Source organism: Anolis sagrei, chromosome 5, assembly GCF_037176765.1.
Source record: "Anolis sagrei isolate rAnoSag1 chromosome 5, rAnoSag1.mat, whole genome shotgun sequence".
NCBI classification, from domain to species: Eukaryota; Metazoa; Chordata; class Lepidosauria; order Squamata; family Dactyloidae; genus Anolis; species Anolis sagrei.
The window spans coordinates 39,175,567-39,200,771 of record NC_090025.1 but is presented as its reverse complement, the minus strand read 5'-3'; the positions used below and the strand labels follow the sequence as shown (position 1 = coordinate 39,200,771).

At 38.0% G+C, this 25,205-nt stretch overlaps 1 protein-coding gene across 1 annotated transcript; it reads right to left on the bottom strand.

Annotated features, from left to right (window-relative positions):
* Positions 1 to 4,204: 4,204 nt before the first annotated feature.
* Positions 4,205 to 25,095, bottom strand: ABHD18 (abhydrolase domain containing 18). The gene is made up of 14 exons (XM_060778953.2): positions 24,879 to 25,095; positions 20,834 to 20,885; positions 18,490 to 18,594; positions 17,853 to 17,937; positions 17,242 to 17,342; positions 15,037 to 15,115; positions 14,862 to 14,946; positions 13,507 to 13,534; positions 11,873 to 12,011; positions 10,950 to 11,039; positions 10,186 to 10,287; positions 7,890 to 8,262; positions 6,464 to 6,626; positions 4,205 to 5,707 (listed from the first exon to the last, which is right to left on the bottom strand). Exons 3-14 carry the CDS (start codon positions 18,579 to 18,581, stop codon positions 5,656 to 5,658), a joined length of 1,389 nt encoding a protein of 462 aa, XP_060634936.2. The 5' UTR covers positions 18,582 to 18,594; positions 20,834 to 20,885; positions 24,879 to 25,095; the 3' UTR covers positions 4,205 to 5,655.
* Between the last annotated feature and the right edge of the window lie 110 nt (positions 25,096 to 25,205).

Here is a 25,205-nt window from a genome sequence, read left to right as displayed (position 1 = left end):
CCCTCTGGAATGCCTAGAGGGACTGGGAATTGGAGGCACTGTGATGCAGTGGTTCCGGTCGTACCTCTCAGGCAGGTTCCAGATGGTGGTGCTTGAGGATGGCAGCTCCTTAAAAAAGGAGCTGTTATGTGATATTCCACAAGGTGCCATTCTATCCCCAATGCTGTTTAATATTTACATGAAGCCACTGGGAGAGATAATCCGTAGGCATGGGGCGTTATCAGTATGCTGATGACACCCCATGCCTTCAAAAACAGCTTCAACTAAAGATAGTGTGTCTCCTAAGAATGAATGCCTACAGGAGGTAATGGGCTGGATAAGAAAAAACAAATTGAAACTGAATCCAGACAATACAGAGATGCTTGCCATCAAGGATCCTAATCAACCAGTTCTGGATGGGGTTACACTCGCCCTGAAAGACTGTGTTCGCATCTTAGGAGTGCTCTTGGATCTGTCTCTCCAAATGTCAGCCCAGGTAGATGCGATGGTCAGGATTGCTTACTACCAGCTTCGGCTGATATGCCAGCTGCGCCTCTTCCTAGATTTGGAGGACCTTAAGATGGTAGTGCACACATTGGTAACCTCAAGGTTGGACTTTTGCAATGCACTTTACATTGGGCTATCTTTGTACCAGCTCAGAAACTCCAGTTTGTTCAAAATATGGCAGCCAGATTGGTTAAAAGCACATCTAGGAATGAGCATATTACACCTATCCTTAAGTCACTCCACTGGCTGCCAATTGTTTGTGGAAAAAGTACAAGGTGTTGGTTTTGACCTTTAACATGATTTGGGTCCAGGTTACCTACAGGATCTCCCTCTCCCATACAATCAGCCCCACACACTTAGGTCCTCTGTGGGGCGTCTGCTCCAGCCTGCCAGAACCCAACTGGCAACCACCATCCAGAGGACCTTTTCAGTGGCCACCCCACAACTGTGGAATGACCTGCCAGTTAAGACACAAGTGAAGACCTATCTTTTCTGGTAGGCCTGCCCAGCCAGTTTTAATGATGAATTTTAAACTTCCATGCTGTAACTTTTGTTTTGTGTATTTTATTATGTATTTTAAGGAAATATGTTTTAATATGTGTGCTTTTCAAAGTGTTTTTAAATGACTATATGTTTTTATTATGTGTTTTAGCAATGCTGTAGCCCACCTTGAACCATGAGAAGCGGGTAAGAAATAAAATCATCATCATCATCATCATCATCATCAAGACCTCAATTTATTTCGGCCCATGTTTTATCCAGTTTTTAAGAACAGTTGCTTTCATATAACATGTACCACAAAATGACATTTACTTATAATGTTTTTAAATTGATTTAAACTTAATGGTTTTATTTAATGTGCAATGTTGTGATATATTGTGTATGTATTCTGTATGTGTTGGCATTGAATTGTTGTCGATGTAAGCTACCCTGAGTCTCCCTTTGGGGGTTGAGAAGGACAGGGAACAAATGTTGGAAATAAATAATACATATTATAATAATAATAAAAAAGAACTGAGTTAGGTTTCCATGTGCTAAACTCCTGACAGACGTGGTCAGTATGGTGAAAGAACTGTAGTTGAATAATCTGTAAACCACTAAGACCCCTTCTACACTGCGATATAATCCAGATAAAAGCAAATAATCCACATTATCTGCTTTGAACTTGATTATATGAGCCTACACAGCCATAGAATCCAATTGAAAGCAAATCTGGATATATATGGCACTGTAAAAAGGGCCTAAATTGCCTATCCTGGAGATATTAATTCTTGGTTGGGACTGTCCGAGTTCTTGAAACAGATTTCATAATAAATAAATAATTTTAAAATAACCCAAATGTTTAGCCAGGTAGGCATAAGTATGCTTGGATTGGTCATTCACTTCTATAAATTTCATTGAGGCCTAGCATTTAGGCAATGTAGTGATCTAAGAATTCTTCAGCCCACCCAGTATTGTTTGAAAGCAGCCCCCAACATTCCTCACAATTGGCTGTATTGGCTAGGATTACCAAAACAAAATCTGGAGAGTCATAACTCTCACCTTAATATACAAGAAAGCATTTCACAATACAGAGTAACGGCACAAAAGGGTTAAACATTGCAAGCTTTTTATTGGAAAATATAAAATACAATCAAATAAAAAGCATACATAATTTGGAAATTCGTTTTCATTTCACATTAGTCCACCTCTAGTAAGAAAGAAATGATTGAGAGCAGATGACTTTCAAACATAGACTCATAAGGCCACACATTCTTTGTTAGCCTCTCCTTGACTATCTACCAATCCGTGAAGGGGGAATAGTAGTAACACAGAGAATACCTTTTAAGCTAAGAGGAATTACGTTGTAAACATTTTATTGAAGTGAAAGTACATACCCATGACTATTCACAATACATATTTTAATTATCTTCATATAATGAAGGTATGTTTAGATAGGGTTTTTGATGCTCCCCAAAACCATATTCAGTGTTTCAGAATGCAGGAAAGTTTGTGAAGGCATTCAGTCAAAACATACTTCTGCTTTACAATTTTAATCTCTGGTGCGGATATTATGAGTTGGCTTGCGAAAGCATTCATGCCCTGTCTCCAGTTGACTAGTGTATTTGTACCTGCAAAGAAATTTCGTATCAGATGTAGGCCTAAATCCTCTTGTTATTCTTGGTTAGAATACACCTTTTTAATTATAATTGGATTTACCTACATGTTGACTCACTATTTTAGCAACTGACTGAATGGTTTTACTCTATTTGGCATTGACCAACAGGATGCCCACCACAGAGATATTACTCTTCCACTTTAAGAACATGCTGTTGTGCCATCAAGAAAAGGCATTATGTGCTTATCAATTTTGGCAGATACCTTTCATCAAAATGTTCCTCAATTTTTTTACATCAGTGTTCCAGAAGTCTAAAAATCAAAACATGTCCAAAGGAAATAGCAAGTACATTCATGTAGCTGTAGGTTTGGATACACAAAACTGATAAGAGAAATAATTTCAGTGGACTTTATAATTTAACAATTCGATAATGTTTCTTGTACTGTAACATACAGTCCATCAAGAAACAATGTATTTCTTCATGATGTATGAACAATAGTGTAATTAAAACCTGGAATTCCATTTCATACAGCTTCTCAAATGTGAACACTTCTATTTGGTCTTTGAGAGGTCTATACTTTCGGTTTTGGTTCTTTCAAGAATATTCCTTGATAACAGACAGTCTCATACTATCTACTCAAAACTTCGAGGCAAATGAGACAATTACAGCATTGATGCAATGGGCACAATACTGTCAAATAAACTTTTGGCTAATTTATAGATAACCCATATACACTTCCTCTTATTATAAAATAAATTGTTCAGTTTATAAAAGAAGTTTGGCATCTACTTGGAAATGACAGTACCTAGTACTCATTAACATATAAAAATGAATGCTGCTTGCCTTTTTGGTACATTAAGACATGCTTCAATGACTTCTCTCCCTTTTAAAAGATTTTGACAAAATTGTGTTCAACCTTCTATATATAAACTTTGAATTTTGTGCAATATACAAAACAGCGTGGATCTAAAGGTGTCTTACACAGCAGAAAGGCACTTCTGCTTGCCCAAGGCAAACTTGAATTAGGGCAATATATGTTATCAGTCAAAAAAGCCGAGATAATTTTGAGGATGACTAAAGAATGATTAGGTTGCAGGGGACCTATGATCAAACTAAGCAGACTGTTCAACCCCTACTAGAATTAATATTCTATGAAAATGGGAGAATCAACAGGAAAATGCAATGAAAGCAAAACCAAACAGACGAGAGTGTGAAAGGCAATCACACTGAAAGAAAAACATGGAAATGGATTAATGATCTGTCTTCTGCCAGAAGACAATGCCATTATCCAATATTCTTTACCACTTTGTAGGAATAGGTTTCTTCTTTATATAGTGCCACTAAACGAATTCTTGTCTGTTGGAGGCAAGTATGAATGCTGCAATTGATCATCTTGATTATCATTGAAACGCTTTGCAGCTTCAAGACTTGGATGCTTCCTGCCTGGGGGAATCCTTTGTTGGGAGGTGATTAGCTGGCCCTGATTGTTTCTTGTCTGGAATTCCCCTAGTTTTTCTTCCATTCTAACAACTACCATGTCAGACTACACAGAGAAGCCACTGAAATCCACAAGCATGTGGACAATTTCAACAAAAAGGAGGAAACCATGAAAATTTAAAAAAAAATGGCTACAAGTATTTAAAAAATTCTAAAATCAGAACAATAAAGAAAGAACAACACTCAAAAACAAGAATTTCAGACAAGAAACAATCAGGACCAGTTAATCACCTCCCAACAAAGGATTCCCCCAGGCAGGAAGCAGCCAAGCCTTGAAGTTGCAAGGCTTTTCAATGCTAATCAAGGTGATCAATTACTAGCCTCAAACAGACAAGAGTTCTTTCTCCCACCCTGGACATGCTACAGATATATAAACCCCACTTGCCTTGTTCCCACAAACCTCACAACCTCTGAGGATGCCTGCCATAGATGTGGATGAAACGTCAGGAGAGAATGCTCCTGGAACATGGCCATACAGCCCGGAAAACTCACAGCAACCCAATATAAATTTAATTTGTAATTCTCCAAATTTTTAAGTAGGATTGACATTATTATCATGAAGAGTAACTTTTTATCATTGAATCTATAAGGCATCCTCAAACCGCAGCTCCCCAGCTGTTTGGGCCTTCAAATCCCAGAATTCCTGACAACTGAACAAGCTCATTTGGGCCTCCAACTCCCAGAAGCCCCAACAGCTGGAGGGCCACAGTTTGAGGATGCCAGATATACATCTATCAAATTAACACTATATGTGTGGTAGTATAAAAAAAATTCCAGTTCACCAGGTGAAACAGCTTTGTGTATGTATTTAGAAAGGAAACATTTATCAAAACATTAACACATGCAATATGTCTGGAAGGCTCCATATTTATTTTTATTTCCAGTGGGGCATTCAGCTAATTAAATAAAAAGGTTTTATAAATTCTCTGGGACAGATATGCCCATTGTCTTTCCTCTATCCTACCTCAATATTATTTAAAAATAAATTATTATATTTCTGCTTTAAATTATTAAAGTTGGACATTGAGAAGTCCTTTTCTTTTAATAACCAATGATGGAACATGTGTAGCTCAACCAGTTTACACAAGAGATTGCATCAAATCACTCATTACTTTCTGAGTTGACATAGATTGTTTTAGGAATAAAGCTTTAAATAAGCCAGTTAACATTAATCTAGTTTGTATACTGCCAGAAGCTACGCTGCATATTGTTAATACTACTTCTTTGAACTTCTAATGATGTGTTGGGACAAGAAGTTTAAGCAATCTTCAATATTATATTGGTCCTTCTTCAAGGGATGTGTGGACATTCCAAATAAAATAACTTTTCAAAAGTAATAAATATCTTACAAACTTTCAGACATTCTCGGCATTAACAAATTGTGCTAAAATCGCCGTAACTATGACTAATGCAAATTCAAAGTTAACCTTTAGGGATTACGTTTTAATGTGTTAATCACTGTTGAATAATCCATCAACCTGGTGACTTTGAACTTATAGCAGGCTTATTCTCAGTATGATGTTACCATGGAAATCCGTGTATAAAAGACACTCAACAGTTTATCAAGACAGGACTACACAGCATATTTCCTTAGAAAACGGTCAAATGCATCATATATTGCTTGCCTAAAAAGAAAAGAAATAGAGTATTAATTCCACTAATGAAAGCATAACAATGATTTACACGTTCAAAATTCAGTGTTTAACAAAAAAAATGCTTTGAGAATATTTAAATACACAAGTCTCTCAAATCATTTGTCAATCTTAGAGTTTGAGATGGGTTCTTTCCAAATTGCCTTGGACACCAAAATAGCTTATCCACAAAAAGTTATTTATTTGTTAAACTGGGGTTTATCATTACATCAAAATTCAGGAAGAAATCTATTGAAACAAGCCAGGAGATAAAAAACATGAGCTCAAAGCTCAACTCTGCTTGTTCACATAATTGGAAACAGTGAATGTGGACAGGAGTGCCACTACAGAAAATCCATACTTACCACTTAAGAAATACAGTACTGTTACAGCATGAAAGTTGCATTTCATGCAATCAGGGCCTGCCAATAACCTCCCAACAAAGGATTCCCCCAGGCAGGAAGCAGCCAAGCCTTGAAGCTGCAAGGCTATTCAATGCTAATCAAGGCGATCAATTGCAACGTTCACATTTGCCTCAGACAAGAGTTTTTTTCTCCCACCCTGGACATTCCACAGATAAATAAACCCCACTTGCCTTGCTTCCAACAAACCTCACAACCTCTAAGGATGCCTGCCATAGATGTGGGTGAAACATCAGGAGAGAATGGTTCTGGAACATGGCCATACAGCCCGGAAAACTTACATTAACCAAAAGTTGCATTTATTTACCGCTTTCTCTGAACATCTAACCTGAATAATCCTTGTTTGAAGAGATAGGCACTAACATGACCTCCATCCAAATATCTGACTTCACATCCTGGCCATATTTCTTGCAGGCTACGCACTCCCGTTCTTGGAATATAAGCATCCTCCTTGGCTTGTACAACTATGATCAGTGTTGGGTCAACTGGAACTGAGAACAAAATATGCTATTAGAAGGAAAACATCCTGAAACGATGTTCTCGTTTTAGAGGCAATCTTTGAAATAGGTTTGTTAAAACTGCTGAATTAATTCCGTAAAGATTTAAAGTATTTTCTTCAAAAAATGGCAATTGTCTAGTATAGGCTTGGTTTTAATTGCTGAAGTAGTATTGCCAATTACCGGAAAGAGTGATATAGAAAAAGATACATGCATAAAGAATAATCTGAATTGAATTGGCACTGTACTCCCACTGAGTGAGAAATCACCTTAATCTCTGGATAATGTTAAAGGCAACTGGGTACTAATAATATAAAACTATAATATACTGTACAGACAATCCCCAAGTTATGGACAAGATTGGTTCTGTAGATATGTTCTTAAGTTGAATTTGTATATAAGTCGGAACAGGTACTTTTTAAAGTGTAACTCCAGGCCGAAATATATATTCTTTAGCTTTGGATAGTACAGGGAAGGGTTAACATCCCTGTGGAGTTTGTTTTGCTGTCTGTGCCCCTGATCAGAAGATTTCATCTTACTTTCTGTCCCTGTGATAATTGGGCTGTTGGAGGAAACAAGGATTGGTGTTAAAGCCTTAGCTGATATACTTTTTTCTCCATGATAACTCTTTCAGGAGGGAATTTCCCTTTCTAGGGGTAGATTTCTCTCACTTCCTGCTATCTCGCCCTCCGTTCTTAACTACGAGTCATTTGTAAGTGAGATGGTTGTAACTCAGGGACTGCCTGTATAATAGTTTGGGGTTCACCTTTTAGTCTGTTTTCAGCATTACATATCTTTCCTGTAAGTAGCACACAAACACATGAGATGCTGTACCCTATTATTTCAATATATTATAGTTGAGCCTTAGAAATCTCCTTCATCACACTACTAGTGATTTATTAAAATTTATTAAAATATTTAGTGAACCTGTTAGTTCTTTTGGCATTAAGTCTGCTAGTGATCATGCTATCCTTCAAACAACATTTTATAAAAACATTATGTTGTCTTCATTATAAGCTACTCTTAGTCCTGCTCGGCAAGCAGGAAGCAGGAGTGAGATAAGTGTGTAAGAGAGGAGGAACTTCAAATGTAAGAGATATGTGTGCACAGAGGTGATTACTTAGCAAAGCATATAAGAAAATCTTAAGGAAGACTGCTCAAGATACAAAAGAAAATATTGTTAGATAGGGCTGAAGTAAGTACAGGAAAATGGTAAGAGAAAGAAATGTTAAAACTCGTATTAAAAATTATATATACCTGAAAAATTAGCTACGTGGGTACATTCATCCATCACTCCTTTCATGAACATTAGAGATTCTCTTTGCAAGCGATCTCTTTTTCCACTTATAAGATTCTTCTCCGCATTGGAAAAGTTCTTATTGCTACTGCTGCTGGTTGAAAAGGTTTGGTTTATGCACTGCATTTTGGGTGCCTCTTGCACTAACAGTCCTTCTGCAGAGGCACTTAGAGTGTTCCTGTTAGAGCTAAGGGAGCAACAGCCTTCTGAAGACAGAACTTCGCTTCTGATATCGAGGTTCAGCACACTGGAATTCAGATCCAGATGGCTCAAACTGTCCACACTGCTGGGGGAGTTTTTAACAAAGTCTTGTCCCATCTTGAATGAATCTGCCTAAACAGAAATACCTATTCAATTAAGGCATGTTTCACAAATGTCAATGTATGTATAAATTATCCATTAAATCAGTTTTTTAAGTTTTCTTTTTTAAAAAAACCAACTAGACAAGACATTAATCTAATATGGTAGCTCTGCCAGCATGTTCGAAACAGCTCTTTGGTTTTATACGGTAAAATTGTTAGTCTTAAATGTTGAGTTTCTCTTATTAAAAATGATTTAATTTCTACCGGGAATCACTTACCAAACTTGTCTCCTGCATACAAACAAGAGGGGGGGGGGGGAATCTCACCACAAAGTCCTGTGGTGAAAATGCCTACACACATATGGCCCCATGGTTTAATAACAACAGCAACAACAACAACTTTATTTGTACCCCACCACCATCTCCCAGAGGAATTTGGGGCGGCTCACAAAGCACTCAAAGGTGCAACCACACAAAATACAGAAAATGAAAAAACATAGCAACATAAAACAATAAACAACCAGCATAAACATCACAACTTCACAATGCCCCCTGGTTTAAATCAATAAAATACAGCGATAGCTGCAGGTAAATAACAGTAATCAGTCTCAGTATTGTAAAGTGCTTGATAAAAAATCTATAGGTCCTCACGTATATTCATTAAGGGAATATAAATACAGAAGAGTCTCGCTTATCCAACATAAATGGGCTGGCAGAACGTTGGATAAGCTAAAATGTTGGATAATAAGGAGGTATTAAGGAAAAGCCTATTAAACGTCAAATTACATTATGATTTTACAAATTAAGCATCAAAACATCATGTTTTACAACAAATCAACAGAAAAAGCAATTCAATACACAGTAACGTTATGTAGTAATTACTGTATTTACGAATTTAGCAGCACAACATTGCAATATATTGGAACAGCTGTGGATCTGGGTAGGAGGCAGACTGCATTGGATAATACAGAACGTTGGATGAATGAAGGTTGGATAAGCGAGACTCTACTGTATGGTCAAAGGCTTGTCGGAAAAAAGTGTCTTCAATTGTGTACAGAAGGCTTGGAGAGTAGGGGCTAGTCTGATCTCCCTCAGGAGGGCATTCCAAAGCCGAGTGGCCACCACCGAGAAGGCCCTCACTCTCGTCCCCACCAACCACACTTCAGATGGGGGTGGGACCGAGAATAGGGCCTCCCCATTAGATCTTAGTGCTTGTTCATAGAAAGAGATGTGGTCTCGAAGATGTTTTTCAGCTTTATTATTTAATCGCAGTTTGAAAAATTGCTACTACTATTTTCAATTGTTATCTTGAGGCCAACTAAAGCATATTCATAAACCTCACTACACAGGTTAAGTACCCCTTTTCCAAAACCAGATGTGTTTTGGGTTTCATATTTGTTTGGATTCTGGAACAGGTGTATTTGCATATTTGTACAGATTGAGCTATCTTGGAGATGGGACCCATGTCTAAACATGACATCCATTTATGTTTCATAATACAATTATAGACATACCCTGGAAATGGTTTTATACAATATTATTTTATTGTGTCATCTTATGAAAAAGTCGGAAGATATGTAACCAAGATTAGATTTTCATACACCAGCAATACATAAATAGAAATATTTTTGTATGGGCTTGGTATTTTTGTTTTTTGGGTTTCTTTTTGTCTTAATTGATGTCAGTGCTACAGCTAAGAAACTATAGAACCATTTGACCAGTTTGGTACCCTAGTTACTCTGTCCCAAACTTGAAGAAGATATCACTTTCACTTAATAGCTGATGTACTCAAGTGTGAAATTAATTTATAGCACAGAGGTAGTAAAAATCCCAGAGGCTTCATATTTAATGTGTTTGTTTTTTTTTGCTAAAGTGATTGAGCATTGTAATATTGAACCTTTTTAAAATACAGTTTAAGATTAATAATAAATTGAAAATAAGGAGGGTATACTTACTCCACAGTATTCAAGCATTTGAATTATTTCTTCTTCATAAACACTCTGCGTATAATACTGCTTCTCTAGTTCTCTCCAGTTCACAGCCTTGCTCAGCACACCCTGGAATATAAATAGGCAGTTATTTCATGCACAACTAAAGACTGGAAACTGTAGTATGAAGCAATGATAGATTTCTTAAACTATATATGTGTGTGTGTGTGTGTGTATATATAAACAGTATTTATATTCAAGAGGGTAATTTTGTTAAGTTCTTCTCCCAATGATTATGTTTTCCTGACGTTTTCTGAGCCATCACCAAACAAAAAGAGATTACAGAAATATGAAAGCATTTTTCATCCATGAGCCTTTGGCCTTTTATTTCTCAGTCTTCTGACTCCCATACCATTACTGTAGAACTAGAGCAAGTTTTTAAATTTGTCCCCAGAGCTAAAATAAAGGATAAACTCTATTGTTGTCTCAGTGACATGAAAGGCAGGTTTAAAACTGAACTGCAGCATCCAATAGAAGCAAGATGGGGTAATTACCCCAGTGCAGCTACATTTGGTCCTCTAAAACCTGCTCTGTGAGGATAAGAAATCCTCAAGACCCAATTATCATGACGTCCTAAGGGCTATAGCGGGAACTAGTACAACATTAGCATTTGCCTTGAGATTAAGATTAAAATATTCTAAGATTAACATATTCGATCTCTAATTTTAAAGCTTTGAATCTTTTCATGGTTTCAACTTAACATTATCCATTATTAACTACAAATGAATTACCGTGGTAAAAACACCAGAGGCTGTAGACCAGGACAGACAAGGAACTAGTGGTAATGGCTTCGGCCAGTTTGACACGGCTAATGATGCCATCTGTGAAAAAGGAAAACATTGTATCAGGATGGATATTACTTGTTATTGTCTGGACAGCATCTACATTTTATTGTATTAATCTAGGTTTAATAGGATTCAGTCCATATTGGTTTTGTATACACTGCATTAACAATAATCTGATCTATATATCAATAACATTTACTAACAGTGCAATCCCTGAATCTATGGGAGATACATTCTCAAACTTTGCAGATACACAAAAACACAGATAATAGGATGTTGCCCAAGGGACGCCCAGATGTTTTATTATCCTGTGGGAGGCTTCTCTTATGCCCTTTCATGAGAACCTGGGGCTAACAGCTCACCTCACTTCTTGGATTCGAAGCACTGACCTTTTGATCAGCGGTCCTGCCGGCACAAGGGTTTAACCCATTGCACCACCAGGGGATATTCACAGATAATAGTGAATTTACTGAAATAAAGGGCTTCTGGTCCAGTAATACCATAGAGTTGCACTGAGGGACCTAGAAAATGCTGAAAGATGAAACATGCATAAATGAAACTACTGATATCGGTCCCATGGACAAGGGGATCATGCTATAACTCTAAAAGGAAATTAGCATTGTGACATGGCCTTGAAATTTAAGAGGCTTTCAATCAAACTTACAATTTTATTTCTAATAGAATATGAAATTGAGATATCCAAATCTGTACATCTTATTTTTCTTATCAATGTTATATATTAGGTGGCTCACATACTGCTGCTTTCTTTAAAACTTGTACGGTAATCTAAAAAGTATAAGTACAATACTAAATAACATAAGCAAACCTCATTAGAATTACTACTTTGACTATTATTACAAAGCTCTTACGTGTCCTCCCATAGATATTCCAGTCATCCCAAGGGGTCCATAGCCTTCTCTCTCCAACCAGTGTAAAAGAGCTGCTGATTCTAGCACAAGAGCTCCTCCCATCACAAACAGGTCAGACACGTTTTTTAGACATGATCTTCTTTCCTCCCAAATAAAGAAAAATACACTTACTTTTCAGAAAGGATGCATTAAAAATCCATACTCATCATAGAATTGGAAGAGACCTCGTGGGCCATCCAGTACAACCCCCTGCCAAAAAGCAGGAAAATCACATTCAAAGCATCCCTGACAGATGGACAGTGTTTAAAATCTTACAAAGAAGGAGCTTCCACCACACCCTGGGGCAGAGAGTTCCACTGCTGAACAAATATCACAGTTAGGAAGTTCTTCCAAATGTTCAGGTGGAATCCCCTTTCCTGGAGTTTGAAGTAAGTTCCTGTAGTTCATGAAATAAGTTTCAACTCCAACCCATGTTAAAACATGATAAACAAATGAAAGAAAAGCTCAGAGACAATTAGTTAGCCCAATAATAGCTGCCAAAGTTGGATTACAATCAACAAATCTGTCCACTGTGTTGTTGAAGGCTTTCATGGCTGGAATCACTGGATTGCTGTGAGTTTTCCAGGCTATATGTCCATGTTCCAGAAGTATTTTCTCCTAATGTTTCACCCACATCTATGGTAGTCATCTTCTGAGGTTGTGAGACCAGATGCAACTTCTTTCTCCCACCCTGGACATGCCACAGATATATAAACCTCGCTTGCCTAGTTTCCAACAAACCTCAAAACCTCTGAGGATGCCTGCCATAGATGTGGGTGAAACGTCAGGAGAGACTGCTTCTGGAACATGGCCTTATGGCCCGGAAAACTCACAAAAAACTAATCTGTCCACTTTTCCTGTCAAACTGTTTCAGAACAACACAAACCCATAGCATACAGATCTTGTAGAAATACATGCCAAAGGTGAAATGTTGTGAGCCTTGTTACCATGGGTTGTTGGATAAAATGTGCAATCCAGAATTACTTCACTGCCAATATGTGCTATTACAACCTTGAACAGATTTTGTATACTACTTGCGAAAGAGAAAGATTTCCTCCCCTTGGTAATACAGCAACTTAAGCAGCTGTGGCAAACGCAAAGCAATACTACAAATGTAGCTCCATAACTTGGAGCTGAAGGAAAACCCTGATTAGTCAAAACTTTCAGTATAGGTGCCAATTGTTCCTATCCATTTCAATTTATTTTGGAGATGTATTTTATTTTCCTCATCCCAGAATATTTCTTGTCAGTTCCTGGTATAATTACAGGCTTCTGTACCAGCCCCCCAGGTCAATTTATTTTAACTCACTGTATAACGGATATACAGACAGCGTGATGTAATAGTTTGAGTGTTGGATTATGACTCTGGAGTCCAGGGTTCAAATCCAAATTTAGTAATGAAAATCTTCTGGATGACCTTATTGTTGTTACTGTTGTTTATTTATACCCTACTTTTTCTCTCCACAAAGGAGACTCAAAGACCTTGGCTCTCTGCTACAAAGGAAGGCAAAGGCAAGCCCTGTCTGTACAAATCTTGCCAAATATTTGGAGGATGGAGGAAAGGAGGCAATTAGTAAGATACGGTTAATACTTACATTTGGTCTTTAGGTTTTCTGCAGCCATGTATATGTATGAGTCAAAGAAGTTAATATAGAAATACATATACATTCTGGGCTTCAAACTTTCAATAAAATTCTATTATTTTAAAAGTTTAAAATCAAATAAAAATGCACGCTAATATTCAAATGTTGTTTTAATTTCTAATAACTTCAATTGGGCACTCCCTGTACTTAACAGAGCTAATCATAATTTAAACGAGTACTTTGACAAATAAACAAAGTTGAATCCAGGATATTGCAGTATAGCAGTTTACATAATACAAAAATGATTTGCAGTTTCATTTAAAGACCTATACAAAATAAAAATCTGCCACATTAATTTGGGAATGAGAATGATTTCTCTTATTTCTTTTTCTAAACAAGATTTGGAGATTGCCTGGGATAAAATACTTGTGCGTCTGCTTCTCAGCAGTCTCAAGAAAACTCTTTAAACTGATTTCTATAATTATTTTGAGATGTGACATGGGAATCTGCCATGGCAGCTGTTCTAAGTAAGGTCTATACAAACTATTATCCCATTGATTTCACTTTGATAATTTCATAATATTACCCACTTTTTAAAAACAGGGCATTTGAGATAGAAATATCCAGATTCTATGAACACAGCCACTGAAACAAAATATCTCTAAGATGTTTTATGCATAGATACACACACACACATATATATGTAACATATATATGAGATAACATATTACTCAAGAAATATGAATTGCAATATTTCCACATATAATATTTAACCCTAATCTGATCTCTTTTCAACCAAAATGAATCATATTACAACATATTAGATTATGGGCCAGTGTTAAAACTCTTTTATAAAATACCTGTTTGTTTGTTTGTTTGTTTATTGCATCAGAAGCTAATTGAGTGTGTGTATATATATTTCACAAACAAAGTTAAAAACTTGGCATTATACTAAATTTCCTTTGACCAGAAGCTGGCCACTTGGTGTGCCTCTGGTGTCGCTGTGAGAAGGTCCTCCATTGTGCACGTGGTGGGGCTCAGACTGCATTGTAGTAAGGGGTCTGTGGCTTGCTCTTCTTTTCTATACAGATCTCCTATTTGTAAGAAAGCATGCAAAAAAGGTATACAGGGTGGGTCAAAAGTCATAACATTTTAATACCTTTTTGGGAATTATTTTTTCTTTATTGATGACGTTTGATTTTTCACAGGTAATGTAAATATATTTCCTATATATACTGTATGTGATGCTATGGCATTGTAAATAAAAATGAAAAATAAAAGCGTTACTAAATATTGAAACTTCTTCACAGCCCACCCTCTAGAAATATGCTTATGTTCGACTGTACTTCCTCAAATGAAAAGGATATAATACGGGTTTTCTAACAACAGTGAAGCCATACATGCTTCTTTGATCATTGGACGAGCCATTAGAGTACGTCTTCTCCAGAAGTGCTAGAAAATAAAGATTAAATAGGAATTAAATAGGAATACCACCAATGCAATAGGTTTAGTTAAAAAGCCTGAGTAATTCTGTTTGCTTACATGGTCTCCAGTGCCAGCTAAATGAATACACACAGGTCTGTATTTGCTGTTCCATCTCTTTGGTACTATAAACTGAAACCTATCAAAAAGAAGGCAATTCTTGGAAATTAATCTGTATAAAACAAAGTTAACAGCATTACAGAGGAATTTGAACTGAGGGTCACATTACTAAAGCCATACTGTGCTACATTCTACTAGGAAAAAAAAAAACCTTTCAGGTACCTTGCAAAGCTTGGTGGAAGAATACGCATTTTCACAATAAATACACATTAACCTAGCATGCACAATGTATGTCATGAGCTTTGGTATACAAAAGGTAACAGGAAATCTATCAAAATAATTTCCAAATTTGGAAAGGATGTCCAGAAGAGGAATCCAAAATTTTCTACTCAACGAATCAATAATTTTTTACTCAATGAATGAGTGGAAAGGCTACTTTTAAGTATACTTGTGCAGGGATCCGTTTTTAGCCTTTGGCCATTTGGCTTATCCATTTCATCTGGATGCCCAAAACGGCAAGGGGCCAGCTGTCACGGATTCCCATCCAAAATAGGACAACGTAATAGACAATCACGGCTCCTCCTCTCCTATCCGGCATCACAGTTTAATCTTTCTGATTTTCCTTTATTTTCCTGATTCTTTTTATTTAGTGGGACTGACTGGGAGTTGGGGAACTGAAAGACAGCGGGTGGGGTGTATGCGCGTTTGGGGGCTTGGAGAGTCACTCTTTTACCTTCTTTTTCTCCTTCCCTTCCTCTCCTTCAGAAAATACTTCTAAAAGATAATAATAATAATAGTAATTCCAGTAAACAAAAAGAGAAGCCTACCTCTCCTCTAGAGTAGAGAGCAGAAACAGCTTTAAGGAAGCAAAATGCCAAGCAGAAAAGAGATTGCAGGCAGTATAGAGAACAGAGGGGATTTTAAGGTAGTCCAGGAAGAATAGCTGGCTCCAATGAGCTACAGGTCATCGCTCTTCATTACCTGGGCCTCCTTAAAATGCCTTGGAAAGCTGTGTTGTGTTCTGTTGCCGCTGGGAGAGAAAGCATGCATGAAAGCTTGTTTCCTCTAGAGTAGAAACAGCTTTAATAAGCATTAAACCTGGTCTCCTCTATAAACAGAAGGTAAAGCATCCAGAAAGAGTGGTATCTTACTCTGATTTTTTTAAAATCCGGGTCTTATGGAAGGGGAGCCTGTGGGAAGTTCCCGCATAATGGGATGGATAGGGTGATTTCTTAACCCTGTTGCTGACACTCAGGCTCCCCAGAAGGGAAAAAAGCAAAGGCTCCCAGGGGAAAGAGGAGCTTTGTAAGTTCCCCACTGTCACCAATGGGCCGAAAAGAGCAGCTTTTTTGGATGCAGAACAAAAATGCTAATTTGGCAGTGCGCCCGTTTTCAGGAGGTGAAAGAAAATGGATTGGGGGGGGGGGGGGGGAGGGGGGCAGGCTTCCAGTATCTGACAAGCAGAATTGGATCAAGGTTCAGCCAAAATACACAAACCTACTTTGAAGGTAATGAAATAGTGAGAATTGATACCGGTCACTTTGAACTCATTGCAATTGGTCGTACCCAGGACAGCATACCTTCTGTAAGCTGCCCTGAGTCCCGTTTGGGAGATGGTGGTGGGATATAAATCTTATTATTATTATTTTATGTGTTTATGAAAATTTGGTAAATTGACACTGGATTTAAGCCTTTCTTCACATATTACATAGTTGTCTGTGCACATTCAAAGCCAGAATAATGGCTCCTATTCTGGAACAAAGGTGACATACAAATGCAACAAAATAATGAAAAGCCTCTGACAGCATATGCAATTAAGGGTGACTGCACTAGCTGTTCCCAGCATGACTATAAAGACAGAACTTTAAAAGCCATATGCACTTTGCTCAATAACAGGACAGACTGATGTACCACCCTTCCACAATACTTGAATTCTTAACAGGAAAAGAATATGAGGGAAGGTTGGAATATATGAGCTTGTCCCAACTCTATTCTCCTTGTACTGATAGATAAGGTATGTAGTGAGATGTAACTGCAGCCAGCATAATAAAATGAAGGCCCTTCACAGATCAGAACTCAATACAATACAATCAGGAGAGGCTCCCATCTGCACTCTATGCATTCTGAGAATCCTTGGAACAAGCAATTGTTAGCAACCTATTTCAATCTGCTAGCAATTTTATAACTTGCTGTGGTTGCTCTTACCTTGCTGTAACCGATTCTGATGGTATGATATCTGGAACATAATGAGCCAAGGGGGAAATGAAGTGTCCATCAAGGATCTTACAGTCTGATTGCTCTTCAACCTAGAGGAAAATTGTGATATTATTACTGTGGCTATCAGATATGTATCTTAGGTGGAAAAAAATGCTAACAGTGTGAAATTGTCTCAAGTATAGATTACAAAAGCCAAAGCTGTTTGAAAGAACTAACACAAGTGACTAAATACAGTTCAGGAGGCGCGGAATATAATATTTCTGTCTTTTAAAAGCCAACATCTTGAGTTGGACTCAGAACATTCCAGTTCATTCCAGTTCAAATCCCAAGGTCTGATTTCATTAAGTACCTCCTATATCCCCAAAACAGTAGGGTACCTCCCATGACTTTGAGGAAATATAATAAATAAATGGTTAGTATAGCAATTTCCATCACAAAATTTACAAAATCACGTTTGGAATATTGCCAATGTACACAAATTCACTTATGCATATAGTGTTCTTAATTTCAACACATAATAAGTATTTTTTTAAAATAATATTCATATTTAAGGTAAACATAGAATCTTAAGTTACAGTTATATTCATTAGTTTCAATACCTTGTTAATATGCACTGGGTAGTCTCTTGAAACCAAATTCTGACATTTTTCCCTGTTTCCAATAAGCTTTCTGAATTCAAATATTCTATTTAAAAAAGAGAAAACAAGCTTCAGATATTTCAGACAAAATCCATAAATACAGGTGTCCCCTGCTTTTAGACTGCTTTTAAAATAACATACTCTTTTGATCATTCTAAATGCTATCTAGAACCCATATGTTGAATGCATAGTCTGCTTTTTAATCACTGTTTGCAAATGTTTTTGAAACTACGCACTGCTTTACTCAGTCCATGATGAATCTTGGTTTTTGAGCTGTGTATCCCTTATATATTACTGTACAGTATTTGTATATAAAATACAGTATTCACATAGTACTATATTTGGACATGTAATATTTGTGCTCATAATATATATTGTAATATATAACAACAGTGATAATTATATCTACCTGCCTATTAAGACTAGGATATATATTATTCGGTTCCACATTTCAATTATTTCCATTTTTTGACAGTGCTCTGGTCCTAACCCACCGAATAAGCAGAAGACACATGTATGTTTTTTATGACATGAGATCATTTTAACAGAAGAAACACTTGGACACTTAACACTGGAGTTATAACATAATACAATTCACCTTTTCAAATCTTCAGGTCTTCCCCATCCTTGAATGAAGAGCTTAGTAAGAAGAAGGCGTCTGTATAACACATCTAGCTTGCTCACACCCATTAGTAAAACACATCTAGAAAAAGAGGAGAGACAGCTGCTACATGTCTTGTTGAAAAATTGCATGCTATTTCTTATTTCATAAACCATAAAAGTGCAATTTTACATGGAACTGGTTTCTGAAAGGGGTGTTTTCTCCATGTTGAAGATGGAGGCTCGGAATTCTGTCTTTTGTTACAGGAATGTTATATTAAATAGAGTCACTATGTTTTTTAAATGTTCAGCAACATACTAATAAATTAGACCTTGTTTGAAAAAAGAAAAAGAAGCTGATAAATTAAAATAATATTCTATTAATGCACAGGGGAAGGGAAGTCAAATTTCTCTTGACCCAGATATGAAATAGTTTGCCCTCTGTAAACATGGATTTTGAATCCACAGATTCAACCATCCATGGCATAAAAATATTACACACACACACTCAAAGCAAACCTTGATTTGTTATGTCATATACGGGACACCATTTTACATTGACATTGTACATTGTGGGACTTGAGCATCCACAGATTTTGGCATACATGGTGGATTCCGAAACCAAAACCCCAGTGAATACCAAGGGCCCACTGTAATGATTTCTGTAGCACTTCAATATTCACTTACTGTGTGCCAGAGAAAGCAAACACTAAGCTGCTTTACCCTTTGACACAGTGTAATTGCTCAGTTAATATTTAACCAGTGCCATTTGTCTTCTCATTTTACCACATTGCTCATTGCTCCTCATAACAAGCCTGTGTCTAGAAACAAAAAAGGATCATATGATTAGCTTACTTGCATGAAAGATTCTGACAGCTTTTAAAATAGCTATTTTTCCGGCTGCCTGAAAGTATCCTTTATCCAAAATGCTTGGGACTAAAAGTATTTGAATTTTGTATTGATTTGGATTTTGGAATATTTGTATATATACACAATAAGATATATTATGGATAGGGCACAAGTCTAAACAGAAAAATTCATTTATTTCATATAGTACTTAGACACATAGCCTGAAAATAACTTCATACACAATTATTTTAATAATGTTGTGAATGAAACTATTTTGCTCGTCCTTGTAGACAATATTGGAGTATTTTGGATTTCCAGTTTAAAGACACTTAACCTGTACAACAATGCATGAAAAATTAACTAAGGAATTAATATCCTTTAGGTCTGGACAATAAGAGATTTAAGTTTGCTAGACAGCATACCTCTATACTAGTTCTGACTAACCATTCAGCCAATTCTCAATATTTGCTACTGTCAGATATAGTTATACTCACTATGAGGAGTGACTTCCCAAAGGCTTTCAGAACCTCAGGAGTCCAAGAAATAGTTATGACTATTAAGTTCCAGTGCTGTAACTGTGTACATATTCAGCTGACAGTATATCCTACAGGCCATATTTTGAATTCCTGTGGACGGCTGCAAGTTTGTACTAATTGTGATGTCTACTTCACCATTTACATTTGCATGTTAATGTTACTTTAAACCATAGGGAATTTGATTAGATTTCGTAGAAATATTTTATTGCATAAATAAAACACTCTCCATTTCTACAGTATAATTCCACTGAAGCATCACATGTGCTTTGTACACTGACTAGGCTAGGGAAGTGGTATGCTGCCAAAAGCAGAATAAATGTTATATTAGCACTCCCAGTGGTCACAAACTCAAAAGTTTCCTTAATTACGTACCATTTTCCTTAATATTCTAGGTTTAGATAAACAAAAACAAAACATTTGGTAGCATTTATGACATATCTGCAAAAATAGGTCCAGGATCAACAAAGAATAGTATTGCACTATTATTATGTTTTTGTTTAGAATATCACGAAGACTAAATAAATGCATTAATAATCAGAGGATGCTGTAAGGATGTCTTCAAATAGAAAAGTGGGTAATGAATATGACAGCTTTCATTATAACCATCATAGGAATCTGTATTAGTCATGTTTTGGACATCCTATTCATCTTTGACTTACTGAAGGTCAGAACATTGTATGCAGTTGTATAATCAGCAATAAAGAAGAGAGCAATGCTTGCTGATAACAGTACTTTGCTAAAATAGCTTATGCAAACAACGCCAGCAGTTATTTATAAGAAATATAGTGCAACTATCTTGAAAGTAGTAAAATCAGTCACATAATTTATGAACAGAAAGAAATGAATGCTTTTAATTTTTCTATGCCAGTGCCTTCCCCACACATCTAACAAGGTTTTCAAGGAGTAGCTGACAACCCTCCGCATAAGTTATAGTACAATGCTATTGATTCATTATACCTGCAGATCTTTCTAGCCCGATCTTGTTAAGCCTCTTCATTTGATGTATCTGCTGTTTTAAAGGATAAAGAGAGACAATTTTTCACATTAACTGAAATCATGAAAAATACATATACTGTTGAGTGAGCAGTTTCAATGATTTAGTGGCTTAAGAATTGGACTATTACTCTGGAGAAAGGGGTTCAAATCCCTGTTGAGCTGTGAAAACTCACTGGATGACCAAGTCATAATCTCTCAGCCTCAGAAAGCGCTAAAGGTAATCCCCTGCTGAACAAATCTTGTAATGATAGCTTCACCATATGCCATACATGAGAACTGACATGAAGGCATACAACAACGTGTTTCATAAAAGCATTGTAGATTAGCCTTCCATCAGTTTAGCCCTTACACCCTTACCAGGACGGTCCATTTCTGCAAAACTGCAAAACCACCTAGATACAGATATATCTGTTAACAAAGCTTCTGCTTTAAAAATCCTTTGTACAAAGTCTTTTTTACACCCACTCGCCATTTTTTCTCCTTAGCCCTCTTAATTTAGCAGGAGGACTGGAAAAGCAAAATTTTGGTGATCCATTGCAGAAGTATATTTGCAGTAATGCCGCAATAAAACTAAAAAAGAATAGATTCTAAGCCAACCCTATGGAGAACCACTGGTCTAGATCGAAGAAAGTAATGGTTCCTTTGTATTCTGCTTTGGTTAGACATCACATGGAATACTGTGTCCAGTACTGGGCACTACAGTTCAAAAGGCATATTGACAAGCTAGAAGGTGTCCAGAGGAGGGCAACTAAAATGATCCAAAGACTGGAGACCATGAATCCCTATGAGGAGTGTCTTAAAGAGCTAGATATGTTTAGCCTGCAGAAGAGAAGGTCGAGAGGAGACATGACAGCCATGTATAAACAAGTGAAAGGGTGTCATAAGGAAGAGGGTGCAGGCTTATTTTCTGCTGCCCTTGAAACGAGGAATCTTTCCACACAACTGAATAAAATCCCACATAATAATAATAATAATAATAATAATAATAATCCGACATAGTTCTGAGTTATTCACCCATCGAAAGCTTGTCGGAAAAGAAAGGTTCGGGTTTCAACTGGCAAGGCATTTCATAAATAAGGGGCCACAATTGAGAAGGCTCTCTGCCTAGTAGAGGACAGATAATAAGTCCGGATGTTGGGGACTTCAAGCAAATTTTGGTCTGGGTTATATGGCTGTGTGGAAGGACCTTGAGTGCGAAGCATTCAAATTACAGGTAAGGAGAGTCCACCTGAACGTTAGGAAGAACTTCCTGACTGTATGAGCTGTTCAACAGTGGAACGCTCTGCCTGGGAGTGTAGTGGAAGCTTCTGAACAGGCTGGATGGCCATCTGTCTGGGGTGCTTTGATTGTGCTTTTCCTGAATGGCAAGGGGTTGGACTATATGGCCCACGTGGTCTATTCCAGCTCTAATATTCTATGATTCTAATGGTGGGTACATATACACCAGGCATGGGCAAACTTGGGACCTCCAGATGTGTTGGACCTCAACTCCTACAATTCCTAACAGCCTGAGGCCATTTCCTTTTCCACTTCAGCTGCTTAAACATTAGACCAGGGTTTCTCAACCTGGGGGTCGGGACCCCTGGGTGGGTCATGAGAGGGTGGCAGAGGTGTTGCCAAAGACCACCAGAAAACACTGTATTTTTTATTGGTCATGGGGGGCCTGTGTGGGAAGTTTGGCCCAATTTTATCGTTGGTAGGGTTCAGAATGCTCTTTGATTGTAGGCGAACTATAAATCCCAGCAACGACAACTCCCAAATGTCAAGGTCTATTTCCCCCAAACTCCACGAGGCTGCACATTTGGACATATTGAGTATTTGTGCCAAGTTTGGTCCATCAGACCCATCATTGCATGAATCCACAGTGCTCTCTGGAGGTAGGTAAACTACAAGTCCAAAACTCAAGGCCAATGCCCATCAAACCCTCCAGAATATTCTGTTGATCATGGGAGTTTTATGTGCCAAGTTTGGTTCAATGCCCTTGCTGGTGGAGTTCAGAATGCTCTTTGATTGTAGGTGAACTATAAATCCCAGCAAGTACAACTCCCAAATGACAAAATCAACCTTCAGTATTGAGAGTTGAGTGTTTCAGATGTTTGTGCCAAATTTACAAAATACATCATTCATATTAGATATTTACATTACAATTCATAACAGTAGCAAAATTACAGTTATGAAGTAGCAACAAAAATGTTATGGTTGGGGGTCACCACAACATGAGGAACTGTATTAAGGGGGGATTAGGAAGACTGAGAAACACTGCACTAGACTGTTGTAGGTTTTTTCGGGCTATATGGCCATGTTCTAGAGGCATTCTCTCCTGATGTTTCGCCTGCATCTATGGCAAGCATCCTCAGAGGTAGTGAGGTCTGCTGGAACTAGGAAAGTGGGTTTATATATTTGTGGAATGACCAGGGTGGGACAAAGAACTCTTGTCTGCTGGAGCTAGGTGTGAATGTTTCAACTGGCCACCTTGATTAGCATTTGGTGGCCTGGCAGTGCCTGGGGCAATCTTTTGTTGAGAGGTGATTAGATGTCCTTGTTTGTTTCCTCTCTGTTGTTTTGCTGTTGTAATTTTAGAGTTTTTTAATACTGGTAGCCAGATTTTGTTCATTTTCATGGTCTCCTCCTTTCTGTTGAAATTGTCCACATGTTTGTGGATTTCAATGGCTTCTCTGTGTAGTCTGACATGGTGCTTGTGAGAGTGGTCCAGCATTTCTGTGTTCTCAAATAATATGCTGTGTCCAGGTTGGCTCATCAGGTACTCTGCTCTGGCTGACTTCTCTGGTTGAAGTAGTCTGCAGTGCCTTTCATGTTCCTTGATTCGTGTTTGGGCAATGCTGCATTTGGTGGTCCCTATGTAGACTTGTCCACAGCTGCATAGTATACGGTAGACTCCTGCAGAAGTGAAAGGATCCCTCTTGTCCTTTGCTGAACGTAGCATTTGTTGGATTTTCTTAGTAGGTCTTGTCTGCTGGAGGAACATGAAAGGCACTGCAGACTACTTCAACCAGAGAAGTCAGCCATAGCAGAGCACCTGATGAACCAACCTGGACACAGCATATTATTTGAGAACACAGAAATGCTGGACCACTCCAACAGCCACCATGTCAGATTACACAGAAAAACCACTGAAATCCACAAGCATGTGTACAATTTCAACAGAAAGGAGGAAACCATGAAAATGAACAAAATCTGGCTACCAGTATTAAAAAACTCAAAAATTACAACAGCAAAACAACAGAAAGGAAACAATCAAGGACATCTAATCAGCTTTCAACAAAAGATTGCCCCAGGCACTGCCAGGCCATCAAATGCCATGTGGACAACTTCAACAGAAAGAAGGAAACCATGAATATGAACAAAATCCGACTACCAGTTTTTAAAAAAACTCTAAAATTGCAACAGCACAACAGAGAGGAAACAAACAAGGACATCTAATCACCTCTCAACAGAAGATTGCCCCAGGCACTGGCAGGCCATCAAATGCTAATCAAGGTGGCCAGTTGAAACATTCACACCTAGCTCCAGCAGATAAGAGTTCTTTGTCCCACCCTGGTCATTCCACAGATATATAAACCCATTTTTCCTACTTCCAACAGACCTCACTACCTCTGAGGATGCTTGCCATAGTTGCAGGCGAAACGTCAGGAGAGAATGCCTCTAGAACATGGCCATATAGCCCCAAAAAACCTACAACCCAGTGATTCCGGCCATGAAAGCCTTCGACAATACACTGCGTTAGACTATTAGGAGTTGAAGTCCAAACACTTGGAGAGCCGAAGTTTGCCCATCTACACTGTAGATTTAACACAGTTTGAAACCTCAACTGCCAGGGCTCAAAACCTGATAAAGCTTTTGGATCCCAGGATGCCATAGCATTGAGCCATTGGCAGAAAAAGTGGTGTCAAACTTCATTCATCCTCGAGTGCGGAGACGCAGCTTGGCCTATGGCAAGGATGGTAGAGCTGCCTTCTTTCTTTCCGCGGCGAACGTGTGTCCTCACCTGCTGCTCCGCCACTCGCTTCCCTTGGCGGAGAGACGCCTCAGCCTCACGCCCAACCTGAGGCTCCGGAGGTGGACCAAAGAGCCTCCTCTGGGCGGGGAGGGAGGGAGGCCTCTCCCCTCAGGGCTTTCCGCCGTCCCGCCACAAGGAGCGAGGCGAGAAGGTCGCCGCCACCGCTGCTGCTGTCATCGCGAGAAAACATAACGAGGTTTGGATTTGAAAAAAATAAAATAACACACTTCCTCCAACCAATCAGATACCGTCAACGCGCTTCACGCGATCAGCACCGTCAAGAAAGAAGAAGAGCGGTTGTTGTCACGTGACCTG